The sequence below is a fragment of the Meleagris gallopavo genome, chromosome 13, assembly GCF_905368555.1.
Source record: "Meleagris gallopavo chromosome 13, MGAL_WU_HG_1.1, whole genome shotgun sequence".
Classification (NCBI taxonomy): domain Eukaryota; kingdom Metazoa; phylum Chordata; class Aves; order Galliformes; family Phasianidae; genus Meleagris; species Meleagris gallopavo.
In genome coordinates, this window is record NC_139416.1 from 18,927,249 (window position 1) to 18,944,844 (window position 17,596).

General features: G+C 48.2%; 1 protein-coding gene across 2 annotated transcripts in view; it reads left to right on the plus strand.

The window, feature by feature from the left end:
• ZFHX3 (zinc finger homeobox 3) overlaps window positions 1-17,596 on the plus strand; it is a 140,507-nt gene that overhangs the window by 62,864 nt on the left and 60,047 nt on the right. For both annotated transcript variants that reach the window (XM_085235027.1, XM_085235026.1), the window contains one exon: window positions 11,479-11,710. In XM_085235027.1, coding sequence (XP_085091153.1) covers window positions 11,479-11,710 — 232 coding nt within the window. The remainder of the gene's footprint in view (window positions 1-11,478; window positions 11,711-17,596) is intronic.

A 17,596-nucleotide genomic window follows, 5' to 3' on the forward strand; every position in this document is an offset into this window, starting at 1 on the left:
GTTCCCCAAAAGGTTTTGCTGCTTCCATTTTATTTCTGAATTGCAGTAGTCAGCAATTACTCTTAATGCTGCTCAGTGCTGCCTTCATAGTATTTATCATTTACCCCATGTATGTCTCCACAGACTTGACATTGTGGATTGCAGATCCAGAATTGTTATAACCAGTAAATAGCGCACCAGGCTTTCCCCAGGAGCTTCTTTACCTGTATACAGCGAATGCAAGTGGGTGTGGGCACTCTCAAACAAAGGAAGCACCGAAGAGCAGAGGCATTTGTCATCATGGTTTTTATTCTTCTGTGGCCTTCCACAAGATCTGTATTTTCCTTTTTTTTTTTTTTTTTTCTGTAGTTTCTCCTGCAGGGAATAGTTGGGAACTAATAGAGACATTCTGGTCTCCTCTAGGTCTCCCTATAGAAGTATGTGACAATTGAATTAATCTTTAGATACACGTAGGACTTCTAATACACAAATCAGTGTTACTGTTGCACCAAAAGAAAGCGTACAAAAGTGTACAAACTCAGGAAGCTTACAGTTCAACCTGTAAATGTGCTCTAGCACAGAGATTTCACTTTTTTTTTTTTTTTTTCCCTGTGCTCTCCTTGGCCTTAAAGTGATTAGCAATGGAGGGTGACAGGAAGAGGGGGGGACAGGAGGTATTTCAGATTGTCTCTTCTATTTCAGGTGCAGTTTCCCATTTGCATGGTGCTCAGAGGGTTGTGCTGGCAGTGCAGCTGAGTCCATCAGCATCCACAGGCAGCTCTCCAGCTCTGTACAGTCACGCTCACTGTGATTTTTCTGATAGTGAAGTACAGGCCACTTAGAATCCTTTGAGTTGGAAGGGATCTCTGAAGGCCATCTATTCCAACTCCTGTGCTGTGAACAGGGCCGCCACAGCCACCTCAGGTTGCCCAGGGCCTGATCCTGCCTCACCTTGAAAGTCTCCAGGGGTGAGGTGTCGACCTCAACACTGGGGAACCTGTTCTAGTGCCTCACCACCCTTGCTGTACAAATTTAGTTTCTGCCATCCTATTAAGGATGATGTCTTGCATGGGTGTCAGATGGAGGGATCAAAAACCAGACAACCTTTGTTTTCCACTGGGGGGCTTGAAAAGGAAGCAAGGCTGTGCCAGCCCCAGCTTCCCAGGATGTCTGAGGCCACGTTTGCACTTACTGTACCAGCATCTGGGGGTTATGGAAAGAAATTACCTCTGTTCTTGGCAATCCTACAAGCTGACAGCCTGATATGGCAAAATCAACCCATGCATAGATCACAGGCTGCTTTGGGGATGTGTGTGTAACACAAGCTAAGCAGGTCTGCTGCTGTGAATTATGGGCCACTGACATGTCCTTTTTATGGAATCTGGGCCTGAGAATGTGTGTTGGAACCATTGCCTGTTCAAGGGCTGAAGAGCTCTTCCAGTTAAGTGTGGGAGAGGCTGCAGCTGGGAGCCTTCCTTGCAGAGTGATTGCTTGGAGGTGTGGGGTATGGAGAAATTGCCTCAATTTATTTACACAATTCTTAAGGCACACTAGTGTCCATTCATGGAAGTTCTCGCAACCATCTTCAACATAGAATGTATCATACATCAGGTTGCCTTAATTCAGCCCTTCCTTTGTGCACAGGCATTATGCTAGTTTTTAATTATAAGTACTTCCATACATATTTTTCCAGTAGGATTCTTGCCTTATTCTGTGAATGAGTAATTATTCCATTTCTTTTTATCTTCGTCTTTCATTGCATTGCCCCAGGCTTTGTCTAATACAATCCAAAGCTTTCACTGAATGAAGAATTATTTATTTTCTCATGGGCATTTCTGTGGTGCTCTGTGTTCTGTTTGTGTGTTTCACAGCCACTTAATGAACTTACCTTCGCAGTGCTTGTCTGAAATCAAATGATGCTCCTATCCTTGTGTTGGATCTACAGAAGCACAGGAACTGCATCAAAGGTTGTGATTTTTAGATGCCCCGCTTGGTGCCCAGCCACACGGGCTGTACTTCAGAAGAAGGACTGCTCTACAGGGATGGCTCCACTGATTTTTATCTCTGCCTACCAGTTTTCACTTCACATTCAAGGCCCAGCTCTAATCTCTTGGAATTACTATACATTTCCTCTTCCTGCTTCCATTCTGTTGTACTCATTTGGTGCGCTTTCCTTTGGGCACATGCCTTTACACCATCACAGTTACACCACGTGCATTGCTACTGTCCAGCTTTCCTTTTACCATACCAACTTTCACTGTGCCCCAGAGTGCAGACAGTGCGTTATCCAGGACTGTCCTGAGCTGAGCCAGTGCGACTGGGGTGCTGAGTAAGGAGATGTACGCTGTGTGGGATGCTGGAGAAGAGAATCGAACAGAAGGTGGTGGTGATCCTCATGACTTTGAGCAGATGGTGTTTGGGAAGGGCAAGGGCTCTGTGTCCAGGGGTGTGTGTTGCTGTGCTGGGGATGCTGTGACGAGGCAGAAGGATGGGCATTCACCAGCCCGGGTTGCACGTAGAGCTCCAGTTGGTTGGAAAGAAGTGAGAAGTGTTTCTCGAAGTGTTTCTCTGGGAGCGCCGGTGGTAAGGGGTGAGCTTGGTCTGTTCCTACATGCATCCTGGCTGGCCTGCGTTAAGGGAGCTTGTGTCATCCATCTTTGGTATTGATATTCTTTGATTTATGGAGGGGATTAAAAAATTGTCTAGTGTGTTGTTGTTGTTATTGTATGGTTATCTGTTGGGATTCAGTGTGGTACGTTGCTGTAGGAAGTTATAAAGAAACTATATGAAAACAAGGAAATCTTCAGTCTATCATAACGCTTGTAACTTCTCTAGAGATAAATGAAACAATAAATACTGGACGAGGGGAGCTGATCTATGTCTGTAGTAGTTTATTAAATAACGTTAAGTCGGTGTGGTTTTCTGTGGCTGGTTCAATTTCCCACTTGGCTTTTGGAGCATTATTACAATGGTCCCTTTGCTGCGTGCAGGTCCACGGGAGCACTGCATGCTGCCAGCATCGCCTTCCCTGCGGGGCAACCCTGCAGCAGTGTGAGCACACGGTGGTCACGATGCACTGTGGGCAACAGGAGTTGAACCACAACTCGAAAGGGCTGTGGAGGACTCCCTGGGGACTGTCCCGCCTCCACCCTCCTTCTGCATGCTGGGGCCCGGCTGCTCTCAGAGTGAAGGGAGCACATTGTCCATGTGGCCGTGTCCTCGGCACGAGCCCCCTCACAGACGCCTGGTGCGCAGTGCCTTGGCTGTGGGCAGCGCTGCAGCGCACTGAGTGCTCTGTGGCCTTTTCCTTTGGAGAAGCACAGCTGAGTTGGCAGAAATGTATGGAGTTCTCAGAGGAGTTGAGGTGGTGGATCACAGCCCTGAGGGAGGAATACCTGGAGCTGTGCTGTCAGTGATGAAGGTGGGGTCTGAGCCCTGCGGGGTGCAGCTCCTCCAGGGGGAGCAAGGAGTGTTCCTGCTGCTGGAAAGGAGTACTGAGAGCTGAAAGTCAAGAGGAAGAGCAGGCACCTGCTGCAGGAGGGGCTGAGACTGAAAGGGGACGTGTAAGCTGCAGCTTGTTCTCAAGAATAACGTGTGGGCTCTGATTTGTTCTGGAATTCCTTTTAATAACTAATTATACCTCAAAGTAAAGAAGTAATGAATTATGAAAATGTATTGACTTCAGAGTTTTCGTTGAAAAATCAGGTACGCAACTGGAGCAAGCAGCGTCAGAGCAAGAGCTGCTGCAGAGTGATGTGGTTATTGGCTTAGAAATCTGAAGTGCCAAGTGAAGTTAAAGCATAAGTTCCACATTCAATGTTATTTTAATTTAAGTGATGGCATCACTTCCAAAAGGTGTAAAATGGCATTTTCACCTGCATTAATTTATTTCTGATCTTAAAGCAGTCTCCACACATACAGAAGGGGATTCAGACAGCTGTTCCACCTCTGAGGCAGCACTCCCAGCCCAGTGCTGTGTTTGCTGTGCTGCAGGACTTCCTCTGCCATCCCGCTGAGGATAATGCATGGCCATGCCTGGTGCTGCAGGAGGAAGTAATGCATCACCTGTGGAGATTGTCCCACTTGTTCTGTGTTAAAGAAAGCCTTCTTCAGTCACTCAACAGCCATATAATTGCAATGTGGGCAACAGATTTTTATCCTGCTGACTATTCAGATTTCCTCCCAGTCCTTTTTATTGTGTAATTTGCCTTTTTCAGTGCTTTTCCAAATTCACAGGCTGCTCTAGTTCACCTGTGTGTTCACAGCTTAACAACTTGCCCTGAAGTCATTATTTTAAAGTACACATACAAAGTATGTTACAGAGAAGCTGTTGGTGGTGGGATCTTTGAGGCTGTGTTTGGTTAGCGTCTTGTCTTCACGTTCAGCTGTTCTGCTGCTGCTTTTCCTGAGGCCTGGAGAGATGAAGCTTCCGGAGTTCCTCTGCTCTTGGCTGTCCAAGAGCTAGGAGTTAGAAAAGCCCTGATGAGAAGAGTGGCCTGCCCTTAGTGATAGGATTCTGTCACACCAAACATCTTGTTGCTGTTTTTATCCTGTTACTGTCCATGCAATACTTTCTAGGCACTGCTTTTAAAAACAAAGTACAGCTTTTCTCTCATTGCCCCAGGGATGACAACTTCTGTGGAAAATAGAAAATGACCAAATGCTACCTTCCCCAGGAGCCAGATGTCATCAATTTGGAAGATGGGTATCTTGTTAACTCCAGAGGAGCCCCACCATCTCCAAACCACTGCACTGCTCTGCAGGAAGAACCAAGTGATGTTCAGCTTATGTCACTTCCCTCATTTGTAGCAGCGTACGTTTCATGGGAAGGTTTTGGGGTTCTTGTCTGTCAGAGGGACACAGTGAGCAGCAGCAAATCCCCGTGCAGCCCCCCGGGAGCAGCAGGGCTGTGGCCAGAGCAGGAGCACAGGTTGAGGGCAGCACTTTCCAGAACAGCTGATAGGAAATGTACTCTCAGCTGTGCTTTGTTTTTTATCACTATAATTAGCAAGATCGATACATGCACTCCTCTACTCATCTCCACATATAGCCGTGCTTATGCTGGTGCCTCCCTGGGGAGAGCTGTGAAGATTTCAGGGGTCTGGAAAATTCTCAAAAGTTGCAGCTGTCCAAGGGATGTTGTGGTTACTGCTACAGTAGTGCAACAGCGGGAGGAAGGAAAGTTCCATGGCAGTGAGCAGCGGATGGCCTTTTCTCTTTTTCTCCCTTTCATGCTCGGTGACTGTGTGCTGTGCTGTCCAGCTGCACAGGGATGGATACATGTGCTACCAGAACAAAGTAACACAGATGCAGAATGGCATCTTTGTGACCCAGGTGCCCTCCACATCTCCTCTCCTCCCAGCAGCTTTCTGGCTGATGTGCAGTGCTGTGAGCACAGCTCAACCCACAGACGTGTTCTTCAGGTGTGCAGGGAATTTCTTAGAGAAGCTGTTGGGCTTCCGCTGGTCCTATGCAGATTTTCATCTTCTGGGATCTCCAAAGGAAGGATTAATTAGGGCTTTCAAGTCTGTTGCACAATTAAAAAGGTGTGCGTGTGGCAGAGGGGTTACTTTCAACCTTTCCTGGCTCTTGTTTTCTGCTAATCTGTGTCATTTTTTGTCTGCTGACCCTGGGGGACTGTGAATATGAGACCTGCTCATCCCAGCCCGCATAAACGATGTCCTCGTTAAGAGCTGGTGGGCTTAGCAGGGCCCTGTGAAGAAGTTAGCTGCCGGAGCAGAGCGAAGCGGGGGCTGTGCCTCCCTCTGGGCTTTAGCCCCTCCTCATTAAGCAAGTCCGGACTATTGATTGGGAGCTTGTGTTTGGAAGAGTCTTACTTACTCCATGCATTATCTTGACAGATTGATCAGACCTGATTGAGAACCTCTTAAAGGAACGAACAGCTGTAATGGGGAAGTTGGACTCTGTCATCCGTTAGGATGATTCTGGGAGCGAGAAGAACGAGGCTGACATCTTGGAGCAATTGTATTTACAATTAACATGGCTGAAAACGATTGCCTCTATTGATCCCCCCTTCCTGCAATTACAGCCCCATTGTTTACATTCCAGCACTTCGGTTATAAAAAGGAAATTCAATAATTATTGCATTATTTAAAGTTAAAGTGCCACAGAGTTTGCTGGCTACGCTTGCTGGTTGATTTAACGTTCAGTAAAATCCATGCTGAACTCTCCATCTTTAGGCTGAGCAATATTTGGCTTTTAATGAGACTTCAAGGGCTGGTGGAGCAAACGCAGGGCACTGCTGGATGGCCGTGGGGCTGCTGGGGGAACCCCGCAGTGTTCTGGTGTAGCTGGTGCCAGCCTCGTACCTGTGTCCCTGCCCAGACCCAGGGCATAGCTCCTGTCCTCCGGGGGTGCTCAGCTGTCTCTTGGCGACGCTGACAGTTGTTCTGCCTTGTGCAATACGTCTGACTTTGCCCTAAGTGTGCTAAGCTGCTGTGTGCACTGCTGCGGGGATCCTCTGTGAGGAAAGGGGCCTGATGTTTCTGAATGTGAAAATACAGATTCAGAGGATGGAATGTAGGGACTGGCTCTTACCGGGGCTCAGAGCAGTGCCCCTAAAGCCTTGCAGTGTGATTCAGGGCCTTGCATCGAGTATGTCAGCTTCTTTGGCAGGAGAGAGGTCTGCATTTCCAGCCTTCTGAGAAGAAAAATGAAGAAAAATCAAATCAACGTCCAGATTTGTTGCGCAGAATCTCCGTGTTTTCATCTGGTCGTGGTGTTTATAGGGGCTTGGAAGATGCCAAGGAGCCCTTGGGGTGGGCAGCGATGCTTGCTGTGAGGCCATCCAGGTTGCCACAGCTGCAGTGCAGAGGCATGTGGCCATTGGCAGGCTGCTGGGGGGGGCTGTTACGTAAGGAGCTGGGGAGGCTGCAGGGAGCCAAAGGTTTTGTAACATTACTTCTTCAGAAGCAGTAAACAACTGCAGGACGTTGGAATATAGAGGAACAGAAGTTCATCTTTTGAACCTGCCGTATGGAGAATCGATTTTCTCCTCCTTTCACAACATCTGGGTTGGGGTGATTGCGGCACTGGCAGCCCTTCCAGCATCCATGCGTCCTCCCAGCGGCTGCAGGAAATTCCAGCCAGGCACACAGGTGTGAAAGGAGAGTAAGATGGATGGGCAGCCCTGACTTTTACGGAGTACTTGGAACGGATCAGGATCAGGCAGCTGCTTCCACCTGACTTTCATTAAATATTCAAATTCCTCTCTTCTAGGAATGTGTGATTTATCTCATGTGGCAGATTGGAGGCGTATGGGGGGGGGGCAACGGACACTGCTGAGGTCTGCTGCGGGTCTGCTTCCTCTCCATGAGAACTTGCAGCCTCACCTCCAGCTCCCTGGGCCCGCGTCATCCTGGGCATGGCTCTTACTGGCGTGAGACACTTCCTTCCGAGCCCTGCTAATTACCTGTGTCTGTCTTCACGCTGAGGAAGACTCTGCCCCTTGTTATCCTCCTCTTCTGAGGATGTGCTGGTGTGCCTCCAGCAGCTCCTCCTGGGCTTGACTGTGTGCTGGCATTGGCTTTCAGAGAACCAGGTGCGGTTTGATGCTGTGCACTATCCCTGCTGTGGCTCTGTATGCCTCCAGGCAGCTGTGCCTCAGTGGGGCCGTGCTGGCGAGGGACTGTGGTGTGCACAGGAGGAGGTCAGGGTGGTGCTCCCAGATTATTGCATCTCTTCAGTTAACCAGGGGTGCGGTTCAGACATATGTCTGACCCACTGAACATAGCAAATAGATTTTGGGAAACACCTTTCATCCCTTCCAGCAACAGAGCACTGTAACAAGCGCCTTTACTGCAGGGATTGAGCTCATTGCGCTGTATGGAACCTAACCCAAAGAGGTCTCAAGCAGAGCCAGGTTTGATTTCTCTTTAAAATATTTATGAAAGTTTTTAGAGATTGCATGAAATGATAAACACTGCCTACCAAAACAGCAGTGAAGTTGTTCGGCAGGAGAGAGTATCGCTGGTGTTGTGGTGGCCACATGAATCCTCTGTTTTTATTAAAACAGTCTCATCTCTGAAAAATTATGCCACATATATGGCATGGGGATGAGCAGCGCTGCCTGCAGCCAGACAGATTAATACAGCTGTTTCATTAAATTCCACGACTATTGAAAAATATGGTGGGTGCGGCAGTGCTGGATGGGGAAAAGACAGATGATAAAATAAACAGTTTGGAGATGTGTGGGATGGAGATGGAGAGAGAAAAATGAGTATAGCGTCATTCCTTAGTTTGTTTAAAAGTTACATTTCCACAGGAATATGGTGTACATGGCTGTGCTGTTACTTATTAGCAGAAACCATCTCCCAGCCAGGCATGGGGCAGGGGAGGCAGGGCAGTCCCACACAGCGCTGCTCGGTGCCCAACTCGTGGCCGTGCTCTGATCCCTGTCTGTGCCGTCCCACCGCGTGCTCCCCTGTTTGAGGAGTGCTGCTGGCGCCTGTGTGTGGCGCGGAGCCCCGTGGGGATGGCTGTGTTGGCCCAAGGGCACGCTGCCTTTCTCTGCTGCCGATTTAAACTGTTTCTGCACGCAGATCCTCCCAATTGTGCTGATTCTTTCAAGCTAAACCCAGAACGTAGCAAGGGTGGAGTTCTATGGTATTTCCTTATCTGATCTGAAATGCAGACCTGGCACTTTTTTGGGGCAGGGCTGGAGCCATCCTGGCTGGCACAAGCGTGGCAGCTGGTGAGTGGCTCTGCCATGGAATTAACCCAAATACTGCTACCCAGGTGAGAAACGGAAAGAGGTGTTCTGGACGCTGCTGCGTGCCAACATTCCCACCATGTGCTGGGAGCTCAGCTTTGCGCTGTGCCATGCAGCTCTGCCTGGCAGGGATCGTCCTGGCTCTCACTACACGCAGGTCTTCTTCACAGCAGTGTGTCCGAGGAGGTAGTTGATTTTGGCAGGAAATTACCGATTTTTCTTTCCATAACTGACTGGGAGTAGGTACTCCAGAGAGCAAGATCTGTGGTAAAGGTCAGGGGGAAGCTGTGATGGCCAGTGAAATAAATGGGATATTTGAACAGCATCCTTTGCCATGAGAGAACGTGGCTTTGCACACAGACCCATGCATTCCTCACGTGGAAGATGGGCCAGGTTTGGTGTGATCTGTGTGCAGGGAAAGGTGTGATGAGCTGTATAGTGGTGTGCTGTGTACGTACAGAAACAGCTCCTGTCCCCCGGGGAAACGTTACTTGTGAGCCGTATGGTTTCCATCAGAGCGTTCCTCTGTCTGTTTCTGATTTAAAGTGGAGCTTTGACTAAAGCTGATCAATATTTTGCATGCCATGCGTGAAGAACCAGATGTTGGAAGTTTCCTATCATTGAAAGGGAGGGAGGTGAACACCCTGCTCAGACTTGCAGAAATCAATGTTCTCTGACAGAAGTCAGTTGGTTTTCCTAGGAACGATGTATTCCTTTGATTTTCAAGTTGATCTGTCTTCTTACAAAGTTCTAGTTTAATATTTTCAATGTTTTCTGTGATACGGATAGATGGGAAAGATTCACATTATGATGGACAACAACTGCACTTAACGTCTGGTGCCCCATCATTTCCAGTAACTCAGCTCCTTCCTTTTGCACCTTGTCTCATTCTGGCCTCTACTGCAACACAGATGTGAACCACAGAGGAAGAGATCACACGGTGGTGGTGGTTGGGGCATTTTCACACTTGCAGGGATTTCGGCAGTTCGGGCTCTGCTTCTGGTTCCCACAGAGCCACATCCTTGATGCGTCCTTGAACCCATGACCAGATGGTTCTGTGATTGCTTACTTGGGATTTCTGCGCCATCTTGCCGAAGATCCATTTCGGAGCTCTTTTGACACCTTCTGGCCCCAAATGAGGTGTTTGTAGGACGGGTTCTGTCCCCGATGGATTTCTGAGCTGAAGGAGGAAGCTGAGGCAGTGCAGGAGGGCAGGAGGAGGTTTTACTCCTCCTAGGCAGAAATGGGAGGAAGCAGAGCAGAGCGGGGCTGGCTGAACAGGGCTGTGCACAGCTTTGGTGACTGGCTCACTAACCTTCGCTTTTCATGTCTTAAGCCGTTGCTCTTTTTGTGGCTCAGGAAGAGGGTAATGGATGCAAACAATAGAAATAAGGGGAGGAATAAGTTCTTATGAGGGAAAACAGCAAAAAAAAATCTTCTGAAGGCACCAGTGGGATTAGTGCCCTGGTGGATTCTTCAAATATTACAGTGAATTTAATTAAATACATCGTGATCCCAAAAGAGGCTAGTCTAATTAGCCAGATCTAGAATACATTTATTCTCTTCTTTTGCACTTCCAATCAGAAGCCTCAGCATCAGCTCCTATCCTATTTTTAATCATTCCTAGACTCAGAGGGCTCTCCTTCCTCCATGTTAGCTAAGCACACAGGGCTGGGTAATATGTCTTTAATCTTATCTGAGCTGTAACTGAGATAATGCCTGTCAGAATTTTTACCAGAAGGTCCTGGCTGCACGTAGACAATATTTTTGATTGACAAAAAAAATGTTGATTGATCACGTCCAGGTTGCCCAGCTTATGTGCCCTGAGCAAAGCGTGTGGTGAAGAAAGGTTCCATGGGGTGACACGGAAGCCAAAAATGGGCTCTCGAGGCTGGAGGGTCAGAGCTGGCGTGGATTGCCGCTTAGCTGCGACGTAGGTCTGTGCCCCAGACTCCAAGGAGTCTTCACCCAGGGGCCTCCTGTGCCCTTTGGTAGCTGTTTTTCCCGTGCTTGTGGCGAGCCCTTGCTGCAGGAGTGGGGAATATTACAGAACCTCTGGGGGTGGCCGCTCCCCCATCTGGGTGACGGAGGCCGTGCTGGGCACCAGCGTGCCTGCGGGCAGGGAGCTCTTCCTATGGCTGTAAGAGACAACTGCTGCCTCCCGGGGTCTGCAACATGGAATAGGCATTCACTTCTCTAGTATGGTCCCAGTGCGGACGTCTCTGCTAAGCAATTGATAGATTTTTGCCAAGAGATCAAAGTATACTTTCAAATCAGCTGTATTGGCTGTGACAGCACAGCGTCAGGGGGTGACAGGCGTTCTCCTGCCAGCCCCTGCTGGTGGCAGCCGCCGCGTGCTGCCCCTCCGCCGGCACTGCTTGCAGGGCCCGGGGCGGCACCTGGGCGGAGCGCAGTGTGCTGGGGGTGTATCTGTGTGAGGTGAAACTGAATGCCCCCCAGCTTTAAATATGAAGGAATTAGCTACGTTTGTGTTGTAAATAGTTGTTAATGTTGGATCTGGTATTCTTCTTCACTGAAGTTGGTCCTACCCATCTTTCTCATTTCATCGTGCTATGTTTTCCTCACTTTTTAATCTGAAGAGCATGTGGTATCTTGAGAGCAAACAGTCCTGATCGTTGTGTTTCTTTTTGAGAAAGTGGCTTCTTAGCTAATTCCCAGGTGGCTCTTTTAGCAGTTTGCAGTGGACTAACCCAGAGAGAATGGAGATGGTGCATGGAACTCACATCTCTCTGCTTTGTTCTTCACAGCACCTTCAGCATCACGAGAGCGGGGTTGAGGGTGAAAGCTGCTATTACCACTGTGTCCTCTGTAACTACTCCACCAAGGCCAAGCTGAACCTCATCCAGCACGTGCGCTCCATGAAACACCAGCGGAGTGAGAGCCTCCGCAAGCTGCAGCGTCTGCAGAAGGGTCTCCCTGAAGAAGAGGAAGACCTGGGACAGATCTTCACCATCCGCAAGTGTCCGGCTGCTGATGTGGGTGAGTGCTGTGTTTCTTGCATGAACAGCCTCAGGCTGTTGCTTGTGTGCAGCACAAGTGTTTGACTTGCAGCATTAGGGCCATCTGTGGCGTCTCTTGGCAAGTGCAGTGATTCTCTTCTTTTTCTTTCCTGTTGTGGGGATGATGCTTGTTCATGAATAATAAGTGATGGAATATGACAGGACCGCTGTTGTACTCGCGGTGTCACAGATAGCTCTGCCTCACAGGGCTTATGGTTGTGGCCCTGAAGTTATGCGTGTGCTTCCTTTCATACTCATAGGTGATTTTCTCAGTTCCAGTAGGTCTAAATGCAGCTTTGATGTAGAGAACTGTGTATGTTCGGGTTAGAGTCTTAAGCAGTGAAGTTTTGTTTGTCTAAACGTTTGGGCAACTGTAGCAGATCAGCATACTCTACTTTCTGTAGATGTTTCTCGTTGTGTCAAATGATGTCTTGAGCACCAGTGCGTTCTTATCTGACTGGTTTGTTGATTTTTAGTATGGCAGTCACTTCAGACCTGGAAGAAGATGTGGCTGAGGGCTAGGCAGGAGAATGGGCAGATGTGCTTGCCAGTTATGCACATCTCCTCTTGACAAGTGGGCAAAGCGCATGACACGGGGCAAGCATTACGCTGTACAAAAGGTGATAGGGAAGGGATTGCAACCGTGAATCTTGCAACAGAAATTCCCTAAAGGAGACAGTGAGTGTGGCTGAAACAGAAATTGTACTTTATTTAATCATAAAAAGCTTCCAAAACTTTTAAATGTTAGGAAAAAAATAAGATCTCATGAAGGCCTGTTTGGAGGGAGGAGGAGAGCTCACCCAAGAAGGCTGCTATGTATGCTGCCAGGTGTGATGCCTGAGCTGCAGGCATGCACATCGGTGGAGGTCATCACGCCAACCTCTGAGCCGCAACCAGAGCTTTCATCCATGGCTGCTGTGGAAGTGGCTGAATCTCACAGAGAGGTGCTCTGAGGAGCTGATTTTCTGCAATGAATAGCCGTAGTGAGAGGCAGGGAAGAGTGGTTGGAGCTTAAAGCTGCTGAGAAAGGAAGGCAGCTGGAGGAGAACCCTTGCGGGTCTTAGAAATGTCCCTTGAATTAACACTTGGGTTGCTTTGCTGGTAAGCGTGTTGATAGGAATGGTCTGAAACAATTGCAAAACAGACACAAAGTAAACCAGATTTTTTATTGGGAATTGAATCACATGGTCTGGAAAAAAGTGCCCCATCTGTGACCATGGAGGTCTGGCAGAGTCGCAGGTGTGCGCTGCGCCTTCCCACAGGTCACAGTGACAGGGACAGCACGCTGTCCTGGAGGGAACAGGAGCTCTGAGAGCAGTTCTGCCTCTCCACGATGCTCTGCTCTGAAATAACATTCTGATTTTGAAAGGAAAATGTTGACCAGAGTTGTACGGTTTGTGAGTTTTCTTAAAAGCAAAAAAGAATAACATCTGTGACACACAGAACTTGAAACTGTTTGTTTGCTTTTTACTTCAGAAGTATCTCTTTCTTTGCACATCTGCCAGGATTATGGTATTGCAGGTACTTGTACAGAAACTCACTAGCTACAAAGGAAAAGGTTTTGTCAACCGCTTAAAAAAAGGTAATTTTTTAAAACTAAAAATCTTGATTAATCGCTGAGGGGAAATCTCACGGACGAGGCCGGCCCCATACAGCGCAGCACCTGGCTTCCCAGAGCTGCCTCATGCCGTGCTCCCTCTTCGTGCGCAGAAGGATCTGCTCTGAGCAGGACAGCCTCTCCTTTGTTCTCCAAACTTTCAGACTCTCGGTGCTGTGAGATGCTGCTGTTGCACATTTCACTGCTGCAGCTCTGTGCTGCGGTGCTGTGTGGCAGGGACAGGCGCGTCCCAGGGCCCGCTGAGGCCTTTGCTTTGTGTCAGGTCCGAGATCCACCTGCACTCATCCGCCGTGCTCCTGCGTGGGTTCCGTGCAGGGGTTCTGTGCGCAGCCCTGGGGCCCGGTGCCATGCTTCTGCTCACCGCACGCTCTTTACAGTCCTGCCTGTTGTACGGCGTGATGCTGTTTCTGCTGTATCCCTCTCATGTTTTTTGTCCTCCTTTCTGCAGGCTAGGCAGACCTGCCTTGCTGCTCTGTGATGAGAAGTCTCTTGTGATAACTGATAACATGAGAAAATCTTTCCTGTGTTTCAGACGCCTTGAGTAGAAAGTGCTTTTCTGATCTGTGACACTTCTCTGTCAGCGGGGCCCGCAGGGACAGTGACTTTTTGCTGATGTGCTGCATTACAAGTGCACTGGTTTGTTTTGATGCCTGCTATTACTCCCCGGTAATCATTGCTGTGATTCTCTCTCCTCTTCTGGTTAATTATATTTGTTTAGAATTCGTTTTCCTTACAAATACAATATTGGCTTTCATTTTCTCCAGGGTGAGTCCCCTTTTGTTACCACTGCTCTTTCTGCAGACTCTTAAAGTCTTTTTTATTCCTCACCCTCTTCCACCTTCGGCAAAAATTCAGGAGGGAGCCCAGTCCCAGCCCAGCCCATGCCACTGAGGCTCTGCAGTGTCCCTTCCTGCAGAGCTCCATGCTCAGGGCAGGAGCAGCTCCATCTCAGTGCTGGCTCAGTGCCGGCACCACACCTCACCCCACTCCTGCAGCCACACAGCCCCACGTGCCTGGAGGAGTGGGGCTGTGCGGGAGGTGGGGGTCCCATGCTGCTAACGAGGTACAGCCCTGGCACAATGCGTGCCAAGGTGAGGAGCTGCCCTCCTCCTGCTCCAGCCACAGTTGCACTTTCTCATCTGGAGACCTCTGTGACTTTGCTAGCGTTGCTGAAAGGTTCTTTACCTCGTTTTTTCATTCCCCAAACTCTTCCAGCTTTTGCTAGTGTTTTCATCTCTAACTTTGCATAAATCTGTTGGTTAGAGCAATAAAAGATAGCTCAGCCCTTTTGCTGTACCTTTGTTAAACAGGATGTGTGCACCGAGTAGGTGGAGACACGTCCTTCCCCTCCGTCCTCCAGTGCTTTGTTGCAGGGAGAAGGTGCCAGGGTTCAATGTGTGTCCATGTGTACTTAACTCGCTGCTGTGTACAAGCATGTAGGAAAAAGCATTGCTGTCTCTGGGGCGGTATGTAGATATTTGCTTGTGTAGAAGCATCTCAATCTGTTGGAAGAGAGTGTCTGATCATACCTTAATTAGTCCTCTAACAATCTACAAAGGTCAGTGCCAATTGCCTGTTCATTTACATTTGTAATTGTGATGATTCTTGATTGCACATTAGTTGCAACTCATTCCCTCCCACCCCTCAGAAAACACATGCAGCAGCCTAAGAGCAGCCTGCAGATACAAGGACCTTTGTGTCTGCTTGTGCCAGCAGCACAGCCCTCACTGAAACTTTTGTGTCTTTTATGGCAAAGAAGCTACGCTCAACTTCCAGTAAAGGGATGGTGAAGTCATTGTCGGGGAAATTATATGGACATCAAGCAAGAAATTCAGTCCTCCTTGAGCTGGATAATTAAAGACGATTAAACTTTTCTGTTTGCTCTGAGAAGTGTGCTAATTGCACAGGAGGAGGGAGGTGGGCCCAGCCTGGACGTTCAGTGCTTTTGTTGATCAGAGAGAGTACAGCTTTAGGAGGCGGGAGTTTGTTTTCTTCTGTGGGGTATTTTTGGACTGTTGCTGTAGTATCCAGGATGCTGCCATTGCAGATGTCAGCCTCTTGCTGCAGAAGCATCTGTATAATGTTACCCATAAGCTAATTGATTTTTAATGATGGGGGGTTAGGAAAAAACCGTAATAAAAACCGAAAGCTTCTCAAGATGTAGGGATGGATGCACTTAGGACTCATTAGATAATGATAGAAATGAAAGAATGAGGGGAACCCACACCAAATTTTCAATGAGGCTATGCAGGAGTTTCCTTCTAGAAGGCAGTGACTGCAGGCAACCCGTTCTGTAGCACAGGCTGTGGTGGGAGCGGGGTGCTGTGGGACGCAGCCCACTGCTTGCCCTGTGCATTGCTCTTTGCAACTGTGGGATGTGCGTTTGTTACAGACACAGTAGCTGAGCCTGTTTCTCTTCGGGTGAGTGGTGATTGTAATTAATGTTTCCTCCTTTACCTATTACTCCTGACTTTCAGGTGCGCTCCTTTCTTCTTTTCCGAGGAAGTCTGAGTACCATAATGTGGACATAATCTGTGTGATTGCTGAGAATACTTAGGAAAAAAAAAGTCAAACCTGGCGATCTTACGGTTGTGCTTGAGGCCAGCGCAGAGCTCCTGGATAGCTGCTGGAAGTCGTGTTATATTCCATTGGAAAAGCTGACCATCTCAGCAATGTGAGTCATCCTATAGACTATTTTGCATAGCTAGCAAGCGAAAGAATAACTTCTCTTCAGTGGGGCTTTAGTTGCTTTTTCCTAGCTCTGTATACTTCTGGAGAGCCCCTTTGTCCTGCTGGACACAGGAGTGTTCCCCTATGACCAAAGTAAGCCAGCCAGTAATACCACTTCTTGTTTTGAAAAAAAAATTTATGTGTTTTGTGGTGCAAAGGGATGCTCTGCTGGGAACCTGCCCCCTGTGCTTGATGTACTGTTTCAGCAGTTCTCCTAATCTCTGCCAAATCCTGAGCAGCCATCCTCTTCCAACACACAAGGTCATTGTTAGGGATCCTTGCATGTGAAGTCTGAGGGCAGGCTCTCTGGAAGCAGTTGCTGAACTCAGCCAAGTGCAGTCAAAGGACGCTTTGTTTGGGCAGGGAAGGAGCCGGAGCTCAGTGTCAGCAGGAGGATCGCTGCCTTTGCGTCCTCCCTTGCCCATCCTGGCCTCACTGGAGCATCCAGCACTGTGCAGTGCACAGTGAGGACTGGCTACTCTGATCAAATTGAATAATCTATCTACATGAATACCTTTACTGTAAAACTTTGTTCTGGTAGAAATCTGCTCTGTTCCCAGAGCTCCTGGAAGAATGGAGTACTCCATTGCAGCAGCTCTCCCCCTTTTGCCCTGTGAGCAGAGGTGAGTGCGCTGTCCCTCCACGTGTTGCTCATATGTTCAGCCTTCTGAAGGACTGCAAGCTGTAGCCTGAAATCAGGATGTGAATTTCTAATGAAACCTAGTATGTAAACAAATATAGCTAAAACTGTTGCCAGATGAGAAAATCCCTTGTGGTTTAAAATAGTGGTTACCAAACTCAGCTTGGTTTCATCTGTGGTGGCTGCAGACATCTGCGTGCTTATGTTGCTTGCACCTCTGTTTTCATTCTGAGTCATATGAAACGTTTTGCTATTGTTCCTCTTTCCTAAAAGCAGTTTCTGTAGCTGCACCAGGGCTATGGATGCATCACTGCTAGAAAAGAGTGATGGTAAATGAGAATGCAAGCAAGTTCCCATGGGATCAGGAGCAGATCTGTTCGTGAAATACTCAGGATGCAGTTTGCAGTATGAAGAGGCTTCTCTTAGACAAAAAAAATCTATTTAGTAGAAGGGAATCTTGATGTTGTCAATACAAATCTGTGACTTTGCGAGTCTCACAGAGTGTGTTACTCTTTTCCTTGAGGCCAGAGGTGCTGCACTCTAAGTTTCCTTCTCTCCGATCCAGGCTCTCCAGTTCTTCCCTTCCCTTGGTGGCCGTGCTCTGGACTTAGGAATGGTGTTCAGGCCATCTGTAAAATGAAGTGATGCAAATGGTGTAGAAAGGGGAAGGAAACTATCTGGGGGAGGAACTGTCCTGTTACTTTCCAGCCTTGCAGAGTGGCAGCCATGAAGGCATTTCTCATTCACAATCATCAAGCACGAAGTAATTATTAATGTGTTGTTTCAAGAGGGATACAAGAAGCTCCTTCGGAGTGTATCTTAGATGATTGCTGTCTCCATGCTTCCAGTGGAACTTAAAAACTTTTAAAATTAAGATT